At 58.2% G+C, this 18,446-nt stretch overlaps 1 protein-coding gene across 5 annotated transcripts in view; it reads left to right on the top strand.

Moving 5' to 3' along the window:
- The window catches only part of KSR2 (kinase suppressor of ras 2), a 99,667-nt gene that overhangs the window by 7,902 nt on the left and 73,319 nt on the right, over positions 1-18,446 (top strand). For all 5 annotated transcript variants that reach the window (XR_010073121.1, XR_010073120.1, XM_063350720.1 and 2 more), the window contains exons 2-4: positions 193-333; positions 1,166-1,316; positions 9,894-10,398. Coding sequence is in view for 3 of the 5 variants with exons in the window: in XM_063350720.1 (XP_063206790.1) it covers positions 193-333; positions 1,166-1,316; positions 9,894-10,398 (797 nt within the window). In the remaining 2 variants the exon portion in view is untranslated. The remainder of the gene's footprint in view (positions 1-192; positions 334-1,165; positions 1,317-9,893; positions 10,399-18,446) is intronic.

The following is an 18,446-nucleotide window of genomic DNA, read 5'->3' as shown; positions in this document are numbered from 1 at the left end:
CCTTGGTCAGCGGAAGCTCGTCAGCAGGTGACAAGGGTCTGTTTTGGGGGCAGGAGGGGCTGCGTGTGCCGTGGGGCTGGGGGGGGCAGATAGAGGGCAGAGCCCAAGCTGCCAACGGTCACCCCATCCCCTGCCCCCCTCCTGCCGTGGGGGGGGGGGGGGTCTCACAGGGCTTTTTGCCTTCTCTTCCAGAGCAAGCTGGTCAAGTACTTCAGCCGGCAGCTGTCCTGCAAGAGGAAGGTGGCCTTGCAGGAGCGCAATGCCAAGCTGGAGGGCTTCCCCCAGCTCCTGCACTGGTTCCGCATCGTCGACATCCGCAAGGAGGTGATGGAGGTAAGGGCTGGGCACCCCCCCCACCGGAACGGGAAGGGTGCCCAGCCTCTCCAGTAGCGTTTTGCCCAGGGGTTTGTGGGATCCTTGGGCAAAACTAGGTGAGGGGGCAGTTTTGTTTTCTTTTTTTTTTTTTCCCCCGAGGTAGAAACTGGTTTGAAGCCCTGGGGCAGGCTGGAGGGGACGGTGCTGGCTGTGGGGAACGAGATGGGAGACCGGAGCAGAGGGACCGGGTTGTTTTCCTGCGTGGAAAGATGCTGCAAGCCCGTGGTGGGGTGTGCTGGCCAGGGTCACCCCACAGCTCTCCTCCCCCCAGCAGTGAAGACACCCCGTTGCTGTTCCCAGTAAAGGACGTGGGTGCCGGGGGGACCTCATGGGTTGCTCGTGTCCTCGTCACAGCGTGGTGGTGCCACGGCAGGACACAGCATCCTTCTGCCGCGTCCTCAGCCTTTGGAGGTGATGGGTGCAGCGAGGGGTTGGCACCCGAAGGTGCTCCTGTAACGGCCCCCCGCAGGGGAAAAGGAAAGCCTGTGCCGAGGGTGCCAGTCCCTGTGTGTGCTCAGGGCGGGGGCAGGTTTTCATGGTGCTCCCAGATATCCCAGTGTTGACCTGGGTCGGGATATGCCTGAGACCGTGCAAAAAAGTTGAGATAAAGCTGAGTTTTGAGCTATGGATTTTCATGTAGATTGGGATGGAAAATGAATGGTTTGGGGTCCATGACGCCAATGGGGCAGCAGGAGGGAAGAGCTTCTTCATCTGTGTGCCCTGAGGAGCTGGTTGAGAGGATGCTCCAGGATGGTTTATTCCTCACTCCTGCCCCGTTCCTCCCCGTCAGGAAATCGCCCCTGGGCAGCTGAGCCTGGAGGAGCTGCTGGACATGACGGATGACCAGGTCTGCGCGACCGTGGAGAAGTTCGGGGCCAACAGCGAGGAGTGCGCCCGTCTGAACGCCTCCCTCTCCTGCCTCCGCAGCGTCCACAAGTCCGGTGAGTCGGGCACCCTTGTACCTACCTGCTGGCCGGGTCCCCGCGAGCCGGTGGGGGCGAGTGACACTGTCCTGTTGCGGTGACACCCGGAGTGTGGCTTTAATGCAGCGGAGGCGTCTGCAGAGTTTCCTCCCTGGGTTGCAGAGCTCCTGCATCCCCGGGGGATGGCCGGGTACCCGCTGCACGTGGGGGACATCGTTGCTTTGATGCATCTCTGGCGGTTGGGAGCGTTTTAGGGGGTCTCCCTTCTCTGGGAAGCGATGAGTTGTTAGTCCTCTGCAGGCAGGCAGCGTTTCTTACCGGGTCCCTCCGCGCCCCCTCGCTTGCGGGAGCGCACCCAGCAGACTTGGGAAGAACCGCTGAGACTCGGCGAGCTCCTGTCGCTCTGCAGCGAAGCCCCCGTCCCCAAAAAACCCTTCCTGGGGCATGCACTACCCCTGTTTCCCCTTCCCCCGGGGGGGGGCGGCTGGGGGGGAGATGCTTTTGGGGGGAGGTTCTGGGGCGGGGGGATGATGCTGGCGGCACTGGGTGGGGGGGATGCTGGCGGGGGGATGATGCTGGCGGCACTGGGTGGGGGGGATGCTGGCGGGATGATGCTGGCGGCGCTGGGTGGGGGGGATGCTGGCGGGGGGGATGCTGGCGGCGCTGGTGGCGATGCCGGGGAGGGGATGCTGGCGGCGCTGGGCTGCGGGTCCCCGGGCGGTGGCAGCAGAGCTCCGCGCTGCAGGGGCGGCTGCAGGCACCAGGAGCTGCTGGTTTTTTACTGGTCTGAGGGCGGAGCGGGGCCGGGTTTGCCTGGGGAGGGGGCGAGCGATGCCGCGGCCACCCGCGCAGGATGCGGCTCTCCCGGCGCCTTGTCCCCAGCCAGCCTTGGGTGATGGACGATGGCTGTCCTGGGCCCGGGGCTCCCTTCCTGGGGCTGCTGTTGGCAGCCTGAGAGTTTGGGGGGGGGGGGGGGGGAGCTCTTCTTTACCTGTGTGTCCCCCCAAGGAAGGGCGTCACCTCCCCGCGCGCGATGGGGACCGTATTCCGCTCTTCCCTGTGGAAGTGGGGCAGGGGAGCGCTGCCAGCACAGGGGGTATGTACAGGCAGCAGCAAGGTGGCAGGGGGGGACGTTCCCTTTCGGAGCAGCTGGGGGGAATGGTGGAACTCCATTTCACAGTCGAAACGCCCCCGGCTGTCCCCTTCCCAAGGGCTCTCTTCCTGGTCCTAGCTTAGGGTGATGGTAGCGGGCTGGTTTAGCTGTGGTCCCTGCTGGGAGTCCTGGTCTGGCAGGACCCTGCTCTAGGAGGACCCCCGTCCTGCCAGACCCCCGGGGATGGGGACCCCAGACCGCTCTGCCTGGCTCCTGTCCGCTCCTGGGGGCTCCTCCAACGCAGCTGCATCCCAGGAGATGGAGGGATGAGCTTTGCTGGGATTTTTGCTGGGTTCTGCTGGGTTTTTTGGTTGGGCTTTAGCAGGTCCAAGCAGCCCCTGGGGACGGGACTGGCGACGAGGAGGGTAGTTTTTGGGGAACCGGCGCTGTGCCCGCCTTAGCACCGCGTGGCACGACACATCGCGGGCAAGGGATCCCAGCTCCTGCCCTTGGAGAGGTCTCGGCCCCGTCCTCCCGTTGTGGTTCCTGCGGTTTCTCTGGGCTTCCCGTGTGGCATGACATGGCGTGGCACTGTGTGCCAGTGCCAGCCAGACCTGGCGGAGGGTGGCAGAGGGCACGCTGCCACCGGGCTGGTGCAGCAGCCGCTTCCACCCCTGTGCCGGCTCAGCGAGGTGGGGATGGCTGAACCCAGCCTGACATTTCCCGCAGAGCACGAGTTGTCCCCCACCCACCCCCCTCAAGCTCTTCAACTCCCTAAATCCACCTCCCGCCTGGGCTCCTGCCCTCCTTCCCTTTGGCATTTTCGCTAAGTCTCTCCGCTATTTGTGGAAGGGCATCGATGCCTCCCTCGGAGCCCGGGGGACGGCTCTCAACCTGCTCTTTGTTCAAACACCTTTGACTTTTAAAGCCCGTTGCAAACAAATACGGCTCAGCCCAGCCCCTGCGTCCCCCCTCCCGCCCCTCTCAGCCAAGGGAATTCCCCCGCGCCCCGGTGGGACGAGCGCTTTGGAAAATCCACATCAGCCTTGGGCTCAGCAGCCGCGGTGGAGATGCTAAAACATCTCCTGTCCCTCCGGTGGTTTCTGGCTGGCGGAGATGGGGAGGGACGGGCAGGGTTGCAGGATGCTCCCTGCTCCATTTGCTTTTTAATGGGGCGGGTGATGGGGCTGCCAGCCCTCCCGGCAGGACGTGCCTTGGTGGTCCATTGGGTCCCTGTTGGTGGTGGTGGGGGGGAGTTTGCAGGCACCGCGCGTGTTTGCCTTCCCCAGCGCTCCATTTAACTCCATCCATCATTGCATCGCTCCCGGGGCGGCTGCGGGCTGGGCTTTGCGGCGAGGGCTGCCGTTCCTTCCCTCGGGCGCTGCAGAGATGCTGCAGCAGCCGTTCCTGTTCCTCCCTGGCCACGTCGTCCCGTGGGTGGCACAAACCTTTGGGGACAGGCAGCTTGGGGCACTGCGGAGCCCCTGCCAGCCTGCAGGGGTGCAGCGGGCATCCTCTGGGCAGTGGAGGAGACCAAATCTCCTTGAATTTACAGAGGATTTGGGTGCAGAAATCACCCAATGTTTGCCCTCCATCCCTCCATCCCTCCATCCCTCCATCCCTCCATCCCTCCATCCCTCCATCCCTCCATCCCTCCATCCCTCCATCCCTCCATCCCTCCATCCCTCCATCCCTCCATCCCTCCATCCCTCCATCCCTCCATCCCTCCATCCCTCCATCCCTCCATCCCTCCATCCCTCCATCCCTCCATCCCTCCATCCCTCCATCCCTCCATCCCTCCATCCCTCCATCCCTCCATCCCTCCCCTGTCTGCAAGCTTGGGCAAGGAAGGTCTACGCCAGCTTCGGGAAGTGGCCTGGCTCGTGTTGTGCCTGCCAAGTGCGTGTCCCCTCGGTGTCCCCTTGTTCCCGGAGGCTCCATCTGACGCCCCATCAACCCTCTACGGAGGGTTCTCAAAATTACCCACTAGACGCGTCACCTCGATCCTTGCAGCGCCTGGGAGCCGGGTCGTGCCTGGCTGGATCCCACGCACTGGGTGCCCAGGAGGTTTGCATGGCCCCGAGGAGCCGTCTGGGTGCTGGGGGGCCAAGGGAGAGGGGTTAAAAAGCACCCCGGGATGGCAGCGGGGTGCTTTTCAGGGGGTCTGAGGTCCAATCAGGTTGTTGCGGCCCCTCCGGAAGGGCCCCCAGCTGTACCACGCTGCCGCCGATGGGGCTTTTTGCCTGCGTTTTTACCTCCGTGTAAACCAAGGGACGGGCCTCGTCCGCGAATATAATTAATGAACAAGTTGCCGCCTCCTTTAAAACATCATGTAATTTCTTTGCGCGTGCAGTAGCGGTCGATTTCTAGAAGCCAAGGTTAGTATTAATAAAGCAGGAACGAGGTACAGTATTAACCTTTCCCATCAATCTCTATTTATTGAGTCGTTAATTAGAGGCATCTAATTTCCCAGGCCAATTCTGTCTGGGCGTGGGGGCTGGGGAGGCGGCAGGGAGGAAGCGGGATGCTGTTTTATCGCTTAAAGAGCGAGGAATTTTGTCAGGATGGGCTTTGGTGGTGGGGGAAGGAGCCCCTTCCCAAACCGAGCATCCTGGCGAGGAGGTGGGGGGGCGGGAGCAGGGGGGGGAGCAGCTCCAGCAGCAGGGAAAGCCCCGGAGCATCTTATAAACCGAAAGCACGTTATATTTATCAAATAGAGCGGCAACCCTAGATTAAGCTCTCGTTTTATTGCATTAACGAAGTCCGGATTGGATTTTTCTGGGCTGCGGAACCTGACGCTTGGCAGCGGTGGTTTATTAGCAGCCCAGGCGTCGAGTTTGGAAGTCGAAGCGGGATTAATTTTTAATATTAAGTAAGAGCTGAGCCGTGGGTTGGAGGAGTTGATGGCGTGTGACTAGCGAGTTATGCGGGGTGGTTATTAGCTGGCCTACGGTGGGGGGTGGTGGAGAAAATGAGCCCAAGCTGAATATTTATGCGCCGTCCTGGCCCTGGGAGGGCTGCGGGTGGCTTGGGGACGGTGCGGGGTCAGGCAGGGAGGTGAGCAAGACCCGGGGAGGGGGTGGTGGTAAATAAATAGTGAGGAGCATCCTCATTTAGGGGCAAATTTGAAAGCTGGGCCGGCCGTGGCGTGAAGCGTTGAGGAGTCGGTCCTTCCCGGTGTCCCCGTGCTCCCGGAGCCGTCCCCCCAGCGCGTGATGGGGCCGGGGGATGCCGGGGTTTATTCCTCCCCGTGGCGAGGGTGGGATTGGCGGGACGCCGGTGCCGGGAGAGGTGGATGCGGCCGTTGCTGAGGGGGTGGGTTTCCCCGGCTGTAAAGCACCCAGGGATCTTGCTCTGGGCTTCGCGGACGTCCCCGTTTGGTCGGAGATGTCTTTGGGGATGGGAAAAGCGCCCCGGCAGCATCCCCCGCCGAGCATCGGGGAGCGGGGCTGCTTGGGGTACGCCCCCCCCCCCCCCCCCCCCCCAGCTCCCCAGTGGGCAGCGAATTATTCCCAGCGTTTTGTCGGCGGGAATCAAAGCGAAATTTGCCGTCGGCCTTTTGGAAAACGGCTTTTCTGGTGCCATTTAGCCATCCCGCCGCATCTCTCCATCCGCGAGCTGCAGCCCGAGGGTGGGCGCTCCCCCCCCCGCCGCCTCCTCCCAGGAGTTTGTTTTCTTGTTTATTTTCATGGAGGGCTTGAGGGGGGGGTGGGTGGGAAAAAAGCTTCATCCCTAATTAAGTCGAGCGGAGGAGGCTGAGCTAAGCGGGGCGGCGGGGCCAAGGGGATTTATAAAGCCCAACTTGGCCCCGAGGAGCATCTCTCCCTTTGAACTGGTGGCCAGGGTTGGGTGGCAAGTGGGAGAGGGGGGAGAAGTGGCCCGGGGTGGGGGCAGTGGGTGGCCGTAGCTGATGCTCTTTTCAATATGCAATTAATATTCCCCATCTAAACAAAAGAAATAGGTTTGTTTTTTTTTTAGGAGGGAACGGGCGGCCTCGCGGCACCGTCGGGGCTAGCGGAGCTCGGGGCAAAACTGGGCAAAGAGGGAGTTGGCTTCTGTGTGGGCTCTTCCTTTGCTTTTCCAGCTGGGAATCAGCTCTGGCAGAGCAGGATGCCCTGTGGGGGCGGGGGGGGGAGCAAATCCGAAAGCGTTTAACGCGCTTTGCGGAAAGAAGAGCTTGGGGATTTATTTTTCTTTTTTTGTTGTTGTTATTTTTGCCTTCAAGCGCGTTCCGGGTTTAAGCATCTCTCGTTCGGCGACGTGCCCGCTACCTGCCGCCCGCCTGCGAGCAACCCCGGCATGGGAAAAAAAAAAAATACATTTTCCCCAGCTTAGCCGGGGTATTTTTAGCCCTGACGCACCCACCAGCCCCAGAACGGGTTATTTTTGTCCTGTTACGACACAGCCGAGCGTGGAGCTGGGGGGGGGACGACGGGGACGACGACAGCAAGGAAGGCAGAGGGGGGGATGCGATGCCGCGGCCGAGCTTCGGCTGGCGGGAAGCAGCCTTGGCTCCGCTCCTTCGTTAACCGCTGCTAATTACTGCTGGGGGTGGGAGCATCCGGGCAGTTTTGAGTTATGTAAATGTATGCGTGCGGAGCGGCCAATGGGGGAGCACCGGGATTTGCATACGTGCCCGCCGCCTTGCGCATCGCTGGGCGCGGGTTAATTAACCGGAGGGCCGGGTGGCTTGCCGGGAGGATTTAATTAACCGCGTTGTGTCCTCCCTCACCTATGCCCGTGCGCGGGGAGGGGGGTGCCACCACTGCACCTTCCCCATGTGAAGCCGGGTGCCACCAGCTGGGGTGGCCTCGGGGACCGATGGCTCAATGTCCACATGGAAACCAGTGACGAGTGGCGTTCCTCAGGGGTCGGTACTGGGACCGCTGCTGTTTAACGTCTTTGTCGGTGACATGGACAGGGGGATGGAGGGCACCCCCAGCAAGTTTGCCGCTGACACCAAGCTGCGTGGCGCGGTGACACGCCTGAGGGATGGGATGCCATCCAGAGGGACCTGGACGGGCTGGAGGGGTGGGACTGTGCGAACCTTATGGAGTTCAACCAGGCCAAGGGCAGGGTCCTGCACCCGGGTCACGGCAATCCCAGGCACAAACCCCGGTTGGGCGGAGAAGGGCTGGAGAGCAGCCCTGAGGAGAAGGACCTGGGGGTGTTGGTGGAGGAGAAGCTCAACGTGAGCCAGCAACGAGCGCTGGCAGCCCAGAAACCCCCCGCAGCCCGGGCTGCATCCCCAGCAGCGTGGGCAGGGGGGCGAGGGGGGGATTCTGCCCCTCTGCTCCGCTCGGGGGAGACCCCACCTGGGGTACTGTGTCCAGCTCTGGAGTCCTCAGCACAAGAAGGACACGGAGCTGTTGGAGCGGGACCGGAGGAGGCCCCGGAGCTGCTGGGAGGGCTGGAGCCCCTCTGCTGGGAGGACAGGCTGAGAGAGCTGGGGGGGTTCAGCCTGGAGAAGAGAAGGCTCCGGGGAGACCTTGGAGCCCCTTCCAGTCCCTAAAGGGGCTCCAGGAAAGCTGGGGAGGGACTCTGGAGCAGGGAGGGGAGCCACAGGATCACAGGGAATGGTTTTACACTGGGAGAGGGGAGATTGAGATGAGATGTGAGGAAGCAATTCTTTGCTGTGAGGGGGGTGAGCCCCTGGCCCAGGTTGCCCAGAGAAGCTGTGGCTGCCCCATCCCTGGAGGGGTTCAAGGCCAGGTTGGACGGGGCTTGGGGCAACCTGGGCTGGTGGGAGGTGTCCCTGCCCAGGGCAGGGGGGTTGGAACGAGATGATCTTTAAGGTCCCTTCCAACCCAAACCATTCCGTGTGACAGCCCGGCTGCGTGGCGCTGGGGTGAGCACCCAGCTCTGCCGGCACATGGGTGCAGGTGCCTTGCTGGAGGTGACACGTCCCCGTGGAGAGCCGTGTTTTGGGCAGGGGGTGACACACTCCAGCTTGTCACCTGCCACGTCCCCGATTAGGGGGGGGTCATGCGTGGGGTGGCTTCGGAGCCCTGCCAGCATCCTGGCAGCTCCATCCAGGCAGCGGTGAGGCTTTCCTGCAGCAGGATTCTTTCCGTGACTAATTAAAATCCGAGGAAGGCTGTTTGCTTTTTTTTTTTATGAGCTTCTTGCTGGGCCGAAGGACTCTTTGTAGCAGCTGCAGAAGCGACTCTGAAAGCAGCTGGATAGGAGTCGATTTATTAATTTTATTTTTTTTTTAGTTTTATTTTCCGCTTTGAGAGAGCAATTTGTGAAAACGCCTCGTCCCCCTTTTTCCCCCCAGCAGCTTTTTTTTTTCCTTTTTTTTCTTTCTTTTTTTTTTTTTCCAATCCAGTCCTCCAGCTTTCATTTCCAAAGCCCTTTCCTCTTCCTCCGGAGCTTGAAATAAACCGTTCCCCTTGAAAAGGCTGGGGAGAGAAGGGACCAGGCAATTAATAATCAAAAAGGAGATGGGGAAGGAGCCTCTTTAAAATAAAGAGTGTGGTTTTATGTTGGTTTTCTTAGCAGAGGCGATCAAAAGGAGTCGGCGAAGGGACCTTGAGTGGGGTCCATCGCTTTGGTGCTCTGAAGTTGCTGCCGACAGTCCTTTGCCGGTGGAGATGGATAATTAGAAGTGGAAAAGAGCCCCGCTTAATTACAATCCCCCTCCTTTATGCAAATGGCAGGAGGGGCTGGCATGGGGGGGGTGGTGGTGGTGCTGGGGTGGGTGCGGATTGAGATGGGGGGGGATGGCACCAGCCTTGGTGTGGGCAAGGGGTGTTCCATCCCTGCGCTTGAGGAGGATTTTGGAGAGGGGGGTGGGGGGAAGATGGGTGATGGTGGGGGGCTCAGCAGTGGGGGAAGGCGTGGGCAAAGCACCTTTTTAACCCTTGTAAAGCGTTTGCGTGTGCATGACACAGAGAAGCTCCTTGCTGGGGTTTCAAGGGGGGGGGGGGGGGGAGGACAGTACAGGAAGGACACGGAGCTGTTGGAGCAGGGCCAGAGGAGGCCACGGAGCTGCTGGGAGGGCTGGAGCCCCTCTGCTGGGAGGACAGGCTGAGAGAGCTGGGGGGGTTCAGCCTGGAGAAGAGAAGGCTCCGGGGAGACCTTGGAGCCCCTTCCAGTCCCTAAAGGGGCTCCAGGAAAGCTGGGGAGGGACTCTGGAGCAGGGAGGGGAGCCATGGGATGAAGGCTAATGGTTTTACACTGGAAGAGGGGAAATTGAGATGAGATGTGAGGAAGCAATTCTTGGCTGTGAGGGGGGTGAGCCCCTGGCGCAGGTTGCCCAGAGAAGCTGTGGCTGCCCCATCCCTGGAGGGGTTCAAGGCCAGGTTGGCCGGGGCTTGGAGCAACCTGGGCTGGTGGGAGGTGTCCCCGCCCAGGGCAGGGGGGTTGGAACTAGATGATCTTTAAGGTCCCTTCCCACCCAAACCATTCTGTGACTCCATGGTGCTGTGCCAGGGAGTGGGGGGGAACCGTGCGGCTTCTGCCGCACCGCATGTCCGTCTCTGTGTGCTCTGTCGCAGGTGGCAGCCTCTCCAAGCAGGATTGGACCATCCAGTGGCCCACGACGGAGCCGGGGAAGGAGAACAGCCCCGGGTGCCAGCCGGAGCCGGGGCAGTGGGGCAGGACGCACCTCTCGCAGAGCCCCAAAGTCCAACCCAAGTGCGGGCAGCATCACTGCCACGGGGGCTCGCCCCACGGACCCATGTACACCCACGTGGACCGGCTGACCGTGGAGGGTCACCCGGGGCTCTGCCCACCCGTGGAGTCCGGCCACCGCTCCTTGCCGCCCTCCCCGCGCCAACGACACATCGCTCACACCCCTCCGCGGACCCCCAACATCGTGACCACCATGACGCCGCCGGGGACGCCGCCGGTGAGACGGAGGAATAAACTGAAGCCCCCCGGGACGCCCCCACCTTCCTCCCGCAAACTGATCCATCTCATCCCCGGCTTCACCGCGCTGCACCGGAGCAAGTCCCACGAGTTCCAGCTGGGACATCGCGTGGACGAGGCGCACACCCCCAAGTAAGTGGGTGCCCCGGGGGTGGGACAACGACCCCCATCCCAGCTCCTTTGGAAAAGCGCTTTGATCCCTAAATTTTGGGGCTCTGTTTTGTGGTTTTTGGGGTTTTTTTCTTTTGAGCTTTGTAGTAGAAAAGGCCTTTGCAGTTCTAGCAGGCGGTGGGGATGCTGCTGGGATGGTACTTTGCTCCCCTGGGATGGTACTTTGCTCCCCTGGGATGGTACTTTGCTCCCCTGGGACCTTATTTTGGGAGTGTGTGGGGGGTGGGGAACACCGAGGGGGTCCGGGGCCGCTGCTCAGCGAAGCCCCTGCGCCCTGGAGCGTGGTCCCGGTGGCACGGGATTGGGGGGGTGGGGGGGTGTCAGTTGGTGGGATTTTGCAGCTGCAGCGAGGGGGATGCTCAACCCAGCCTTAAGAGCTGCAAGAGGGAGATGGGGAGAATTCCCCCTTGGGTTGAAAAGCGGATATTTTATATACCGCGCGTTATATTCCGGAGACCTCCCCAGTATCTTTTCCATCCTGGCTGGTGTTTGCAGAAGGCTTTTCAGTCCCTGGCCATGCCATGGCTCCTTCCCACCGCTCTTGCTCTGCGGCTCCGGTGCCGGCAGAGGATGCTGCAGTGCAGGGAAAAGGCTCCCCGGCACCAACGCGCTCCTTCTCCATCTCCTTTGGGTCCTTTTGGTGGCCGTGCTCAGAAAGCCCTTCTGCTGCCTCGGCGTGGGGTGGCAGAGGGGACGGGTGGCCACCTCGGGGCATCATCTCCTCTCCCCGAGGATGCTTCAGGATGGCTGGTCCCTGCCAGCCTCCCAAAACAGAAGCCCCAGGACAAATTGCACTTTTTTCCTCAAATTTGGGGTTCTTGGAAAATAAGGCCATGCCAGAAGCCCGGCCATCCCCTGAGGGATGTGGCAGGAGCAGGGGAAAGCTCCCTGACCCGGAGGCGCAGACCCCCCTGCCCGGCCCTGGGGGTGGCCGTGATGCTCAGGCAGCTCCGGCTGGGGCACGTGAAGGGTTAAAACCCACCACCTTTGCGGGGTGTTCCCAACTGCCAGACCCTCATCTCCCCTGCTTTGGGCAGGGGCGGATTGGGAGGAGGTGGTGGTGGGGCGGGGGAGTTGGGACAGAAGATCTATGCAGTGGCCGCAGCGTCGCGGTGTCACTTGTTTCCCCGCCGCGTCCCCGAGGCTGTGGTCATTAGGTGAAATGAGGGTGGTCCTCCTCCTCCTCCTCCTCGCTGGGAGCTCTTGGCCTCTAAAGGCTTTTAGCTTTTGGAAATTAATTAATTTCAGCTGGACGATGCCTCCTGTAAGGTCACACACACCCCCCCCCGCTGCCTCACACACCTTGGGCTCAGGCGCCGGAAAGCTGTATTTACTTTGGTCCGTCCCCAGCGAGCATCGCCGCGCTGGCAGGAGCAAAGCCTCAGCCAGCAGCCTGTCTCCTCTCCTCCTTTTAGCTGCATTTCGGCACCCCATCCAAGCTCTACCCTTCGCTAACGCAGCGGGTCTCGCCGAGGGCAAAGCGTGCCTTTGGTTGCCCCCGCCACCCCCGCTAAGCCCTTTGATCCCCACCGTGGTCGTTGCACGCCCCCGGGTCGCCCTGACACGGGTCCGGGCGAGGTTTGGACGCGGGCGTCTGGACTTTATTCCAGCAAACCCTTTGGCCGGCGATTTCCCCCAGCCAGCCGGGGACGGGGTGCCTCGACTTTCCCGCAAGGGGCAAGATCAGGGTGTGGAGAAGGAAACCACAAACCAAGTTTGCGTGACGGCGGTCACGTCCGCTCTTCCTTCGTCGGTCTCTCCTTGCCTTCACTCCCTGCCCGGCGTCGCCCGTGCACCCCTTCCCACCGGCGCTGGGCCGCGTTAAGTGACGCAACTTTAATTCACGGATGGCAAATTAGTAGAGGAAAGAGCGAGACAGTATTAACAGGGCTCCCTTGTGCTAGCGTCCTACCGGGGGCTCATCGTGTCGACGGGGATGGACCCAGGCTCCCCAAAGCCGCTCGGAGAACCGGGGAGGTTAATTTTCTCTAATGGCACTTAATGATTTTTTTTTTTTTTTTTAGGAGGCAACCACTAAATCCTGCTTGCTAATCCCGTTAGTGTTTCAGGACGGTAATTAGGGCATTAAAAGAGGCGGCTTCTTCTTTCCTCCCCCACCCCCCACCCCCTTTTCTCTAGCAGAGGCGTGCTGAAGTTTTAGCTGTTTATGAGCCTGGACGTGGTGGCTGAGGCTTTGCCCGGCAGAGAAAAAGTGGCTTTTTGGGGCTGTTATCAGCTAATCCTCATTTGATGGCCCTGTCCATGTCATGCGCGTGTATTGTAGAGTAGGTTGTGGTTTTTTTTTTAGTGTCACGACTCCTGTGGTGTCTGAGTCCTCTCTGCAGGAGGGAGGTTTTTTTCCCCTCCTGACCTCAGAGGTGAAATGGAGCTCACCCCTGAAATACTACTTCATCACCCCCTTCTGGTTTTAGCTGCGCCAAGGGGCTCTTGGTTTGCTTCGGATGGCGGCTTTCTGTTCCCTTGTGTCGCGTCCCAGCATGGAATGAGGTGCTAGACCTGGAGGGCTGGTAGCCTGGGGACACCGCTGGGGACCCCGAGTGCTGGGTGGGATCCCCTGGGGTGATTTTTGGGTCTAGATTTACCCCCAAAACGCCTCTTTGCAAGACCGTTCTCTGGTGGGGACCCATCAACAACCCTCCCAAGAGGGAGGTTGGTTTCCCTCAGGCTGATTTATCTCCTCGTCTGGCGTAGCCCATCTCAGGCTGGGGTGAAATAGGTTCTGGGGAGCCAGGGATGCCCTTGGCAAAGGCAAAAAGCTCTCACCCCCACCCCCACGAGCTGTGGACGGAGGGAAGCTGTCGGGGTGCTGCAGGACTGCCCCCACGGATTTTTCCATCTCGGTGCAGGCACAAAACTAAGCCACCACCATCTATCTGGGAGAGCAGTAGCAGCAACCAGGTCTTCTCTGGAGAAAGGCCACCACGGACCACTTGACTCTTGATGACAGCTCTGCTTGTGTTTTGTGTTTTGGGTCTTATTTCTAGGGTTTAATCCATCGTTTTTGCACGCCGAGACCTTCTGAAGCAGGGGTTAATTTTTTTGAGCTTACAGCCTCAGATTTTCCTGCACGGAGCCTCCAGCTGTTGACCGTAACTCTGGGGTACGGAACATTACTTCTAAAAAGATCCCCTGGCTTCCATAAATCCACAATCCATAAACATCTCATGAATGGTCTTGAAACGGAAACAAAACATTTAGAGTGGTTGATAATATAATGCCCATTTAATACCTCATGAATTCCACGGGCCATTTAAATCTTTCATGGATAGTTAATGATTATTCATCAGCAAGAAGTCGGGGGAAAAAAAAACCAAACCCAAACTCTGAATGGAAGGTTTTAAAAATACATTAGTTGGGGAACAAAAGTCAAGATAGTTAAGAGCGAGCTCAAGAGTGTGTGTTAACCCTTGGAAGGGCGCGTGTAAAATAGCCCTCTGGGGGCAAGACCTGCCCTGGGGTGTCCTGCCCCAAAGCGGTGGTTGGGTGGTCTTCATCCTTCGACGCACGCGAAGGGGAGGTGAACCCAAAACCTCATCTGCTTCCTAGTTATGGTTTCTTTTGCTGGTGTCTGGCCAAATTCGTGAACTCCGTGGCCTTCAAAGAATAGCCTCTGGCAAGCAGCTGGGGAGGGAGGGTTGGAGCGTATTGATGGCGAATTAAAGTAGTGTGACCCGACAGAGCTGAGCCCCAGGGGAAATGCTGAACTCTCCCCAGGGCTGAGGTGAAGCAGCTGCTGGAGAAGGATGTGGAGTTTCGTGGTGTACCTAGGTCAGGTTTGGGCTGGGAGGAGGCTCTTCCACTTCAAGGTGGCTTTACTTTAGGTTAAGTTTTCAATGAAGTCGTCTTACCCTGTATCGTTGCAATCGCATTCGAGGCGTGGATGCAGATAGGGTTAGGTGTTCTGGTGGAAAACGCTGTTTATCCAAAGCCTTATGATGGCCATCTTCCTGGTCTTTAGCCTCGTTGTCGCTGAGGTGGTTTTTTGATGTTTTTTTTTTTTTCAAAACGAGAATGAGGATATCCTGGATGGGTGAAGTCAGACGTGAAGTTCACATCTGATCCGGTGATAGAGCGTGTACCCGTCTTCTTTTCCTTTTTCCTTGTGTTATTTCCAACTCTGAACCAACTCGAACTCAATGCTTGCTCTGTTGTGGGTGGCTTTTTCCATCCTGTGTAACCGAGAAACCCCCGGGAACAGGGCATCTCTTGTGGCACGTGGCCAAGTCTAGTGGAGAGTCCTACTCACGGCATCCAGGCAGGGAGGTGAAAGACTGAGAAACCTAGGAAAGACTTGCAGGAACCTAGGACCAGAGGTCTTCTCCACCATCCCCACCGCACAGAGCAGCCTGCGGTTAGGCCGTTCCTCAGAGTTAATCATCTACACCGGTCTTAAATGCTACTGAGTGATAGGTCATTTATTCTGCTGCTCTGCAACCTTTATAATAATGATATTTTCCCTTGTATCAATTCCAATCAACGCGTCTACAAGGTAGATCAATTATTTGATATTCTGCGTGGGCTGGATTTGCTAGAACGGCATCGAGATAGCGCTTGTGACTGGTGTGTCTCTGACATTTTCCAAGCTTGGAAAGGCAGGTGGGCTCTTGGCTTTGGGGACGAGCAAGAGATTGATGTTTGCAGAGCAGGTGGATGCAGCGGGACACTACCAACATGTGCAAATAATCCATATGCAGCGTCTTTATTGTTGTGTTATTCATCCTGTATTGTGTCCGACAACGTAGAGACCCGCCTGGTACTTCCGCAAGGGGGAGGGCATCGAACTGAGGGAATTTGGAGAGCAAAACGAGCAGCATCTCTCCCCCTGTTTCCAAATAATCTTTCTGATTAATCTCGGTGCCTTTGATGGTGAGTCAGGGCTGTGGAGTTTTGCACAGGTCCTGGATTGTCTCCAGCTCTCTCAAAGTATGGTCTGCACACCGCGTCTTGACAGTGATGGGTAGCCTCCGTAACAAACTGGCTCTCCGCTGCAATTATCCCACTGCTCTGGGCTGCGGTTCTCCTTAGGTATGTCATTAATGTTAATTACTGCTGTGGTATTCCATCAAGAGGAGCAGGAGCTTTAACATGCTTGGAGGAGAAACTTTTCACCGTGTCCTTTAATGAGAAGTTGAGCCTCCTTTCGCCACTTTGAAAACGCAGGGCGTGATTATGAATTTAGATAAGGATTAACATCTCAGGGGGAGGGTGGTGGCGGAGCAGAGCGGTGAGAGGCGGCAGAGCTCTCTGGCTGCCAGCACCATTGCCTGATTTGCTGCCTCCATGGTGTCCATGCAGGAGGGGAGGACACGGTGAGGGCAGGTGCTATGGGCAACGTCCTGGGGTGGTGACCAGGAGATGGATTGGTCATGGTAGAAGGACATGGCTGAGCTCTTCTCAGCTCTCTCCTCCAGCTGCAGCTGTGCAGGAAAGCCATGAAGCAGCTCCTCTGTCCTCTTTGTGGCCCAAGAGGTTGGTGAGCACATCTCCTCACCATCCTGCAAGTCCCCACTGATCGACTGCAGTGGCCAGCCCAGTGCCCAAGCAGGTGGTGGGCTGGCCAAGTGTGCCGGTGGCTTCCTCGACAATAATGAAATGAAAGCCAAGAAGGCAGGAAGAGCAGACTTCCCAAAAAGCTGTAAGACTGCTCTGACTTTTCTCTTTCACTGAAAGAGCTGCCCAAGCCCACCATGTGTCAGCAACCTCGGATCCAGAGGCAGCCTGTAAGCAAACCACGGAGAAAAATCGCCCCGTGTCTCTTCTGAGCTGAAAGGTTTGCAGAGCTGTAGTTAGTGTGATGAACCTCCACCTCAGGGCTTTCCAGCCATGGGCGGTCCATGCTTTTCCCTCCAATGGTGGTGTTTTTTTGAGAACTGCCTCTCAAAACAGGTCCAGGTGCCCGGGCCACGCAAGTGTTGCTCTTCTCATGTTAACGCGAGTGGTGTAGGCAAGCATTTTGAGTGGATCACATCCCTTTTCTTCGTCGAGTTTTGCAAGCATGGAGATGGTGGTGGCTGGGAAATGGGGTCCTATACCGATGGAGAGCTCTGTGGTCTTTGGGTCACTCATTTCTCTGCTGGGAGGACAGGCTGAGAGAGTTGGAGGGGTTCAGCCTGGTGAAGAGACAGCTCTGGGGAGACCTTAGAGCCCCTTCCAGTCCCTAAAGGGGCTTAAAAAAAAGATGGGGACAGACTTTTTAGCAGGGCCTGTTGTGACAGGACAAGGGGTAACGGTTTTAAACTAAAAGAGGGGAGATTTAGACTAGATAAAGGAAGAAATGTTTTACGCTGAGGGTGGTGAAACCCTGGCCCAGGTTGCCCAGAGAGGTGGGAGATGTCCCATCCCTGGAAACATTGAAGGCCATGTTGGACGGGGCTCTGAGCAACCTGATCCAGTTGAGGATGTCCCTGCTGATGGCAGGGGGCTTGGACTAGATGGCCTTAATGGTCCCTTCCACCCCAAACTGTCCTCTGATTTGGTGGGGGGGCAAAAGTGCCTGGAGCTGGCCCCGCCTGGCTGAGGTTGTGTTGTCAAGGGATGGAGAAACCCACTCATCTGGTTGCAAGCGAGGAACACCCCGGGGCTGGACCGGTGTGGAAATGGCTCCAGCAAAAGGAGACTCAACCTCACCATCGTTGGTTGGTGCTCCTCCACCACCGCCCTTGTGCGTCCCTCAAAGAAACGTGACGGTGGAAACGGAGGAAACAGAAGGGTTTTAATGAGAAACAGGACCCGCTTCAGGATCCTGGCAATTAGCTCCTCGAGCTCCCTCCACGCAGCAGCCCGCGTCTGCTCCCGGCATTGTTCCTCCTGCCCTCCTGCAGCACTGTCTCGTCGGCGCACGAGTCCCGGGAGGGGATGGGAGGGGGGAAGGCGGTGGTGGAAAATAAACCTGTTTGGCTCGAGCTCCCTTCAAAGAATTTCTCAGCTTTATAATTTGCAGCCGTGATAAAAAGTTACGCTTTGTGCTCCGAAAAGAGAATAATAGATCAGTAAGACTCGAACCTTAAAATTCAGCCATCCAGGGAAGCGGGGACAGGCACTTGGATAAATATTTAACTGTTGAGGCTTTGATATGAAGAACCTGCTTTTCCTCTGGCCGGAGGAGGAGGAGGAGGGAGGGATTTGTTGCTTCTTACAGTAATGAGGAGGATAAATGTAACATCTGGTGGATATTCTCTCTTTATTTATTTTTTAATATCAAGCTAGTATCGCGTAGAGCTTGTTTGGCTCGGGGTGTGTAATGAAGAAATCTCATCTGTTCCAGACAGGTTCAAATGATTCAAGTGATCATAGAATCATAGGATCGTTAGGGTTGGAAGGGACCTTAAAGATCATCTAGTCCAACCCCCCTGCCATGGGCAGGGACATCTCCCACTAGATCAGGTTGCTCAGAGCCCCATCCAGCCTGGCCTTAAAAACTTCCAGCGATGGGGCTTCCACCACCTCTGTGGGCAACCTGGGCCAGTGTCTCACCACCCTCATGGTGAAGAGCTTCTTCCTAACGTCCAATCTGAATCGACCCATCTGTAGTTTTAATCCATTCCCTCTAGTCCTACCGTGATCCGACATCCTAAAAAGTCCCTCCCCAGCTTTCTTGTAGGCCCCCTTCAGGTACTGGTAGGCCACTATAAGGTCTCCTTGGAGCCCTCTTTTCTCCAGACTGAACAATCCCAACTCTCTCAGTCTGTCTTTATAGGAGAGGTGCTCCAGCCCTCGGATCATCCTTGTGTCCCTTCTCTGGACACGTTCCAGCACGTCCATATCTCTCTTGTAGTGGGGGCTCCAGAATTGGACGCAGTACTGCAGGTGGGGTCTGACGAGAGCAGAGTAGAGGGGGAGAATCACCTCCCTCGACCTGCTGGCCATGCTCCTCCCGATGCAGCCCGGGGTACGATTGGCTTTCTGGGCTAAAAAGTGTGCGCTGACGGCTCGTGTGGAGCCTCTCGTCCACGATCCGTTGCCTTTACCTGCGTGTTTGTGTCGAACCC

Source organism: Chroicocephalus ridibundus, chromosome 13 (assembly GCF_963924245.1).
Source record: "Chroicocephalus ridibundus chromosome 13, bChrRid1.1, whole genome shotgun sequence".
In the NCBI taxonomy this organism is placed as follows: domain Eukaryota; kingdom Metazoa; phylum Chordata; class Aves; order Charadriiformes; family Laridae; genus Chroicocephalus; species Chroicocephalus ridibundus.
Note: the sequence above shows the minus strand (reverse complement) of the source record. Positions and strands in the feature narration are given on the sequence as shown.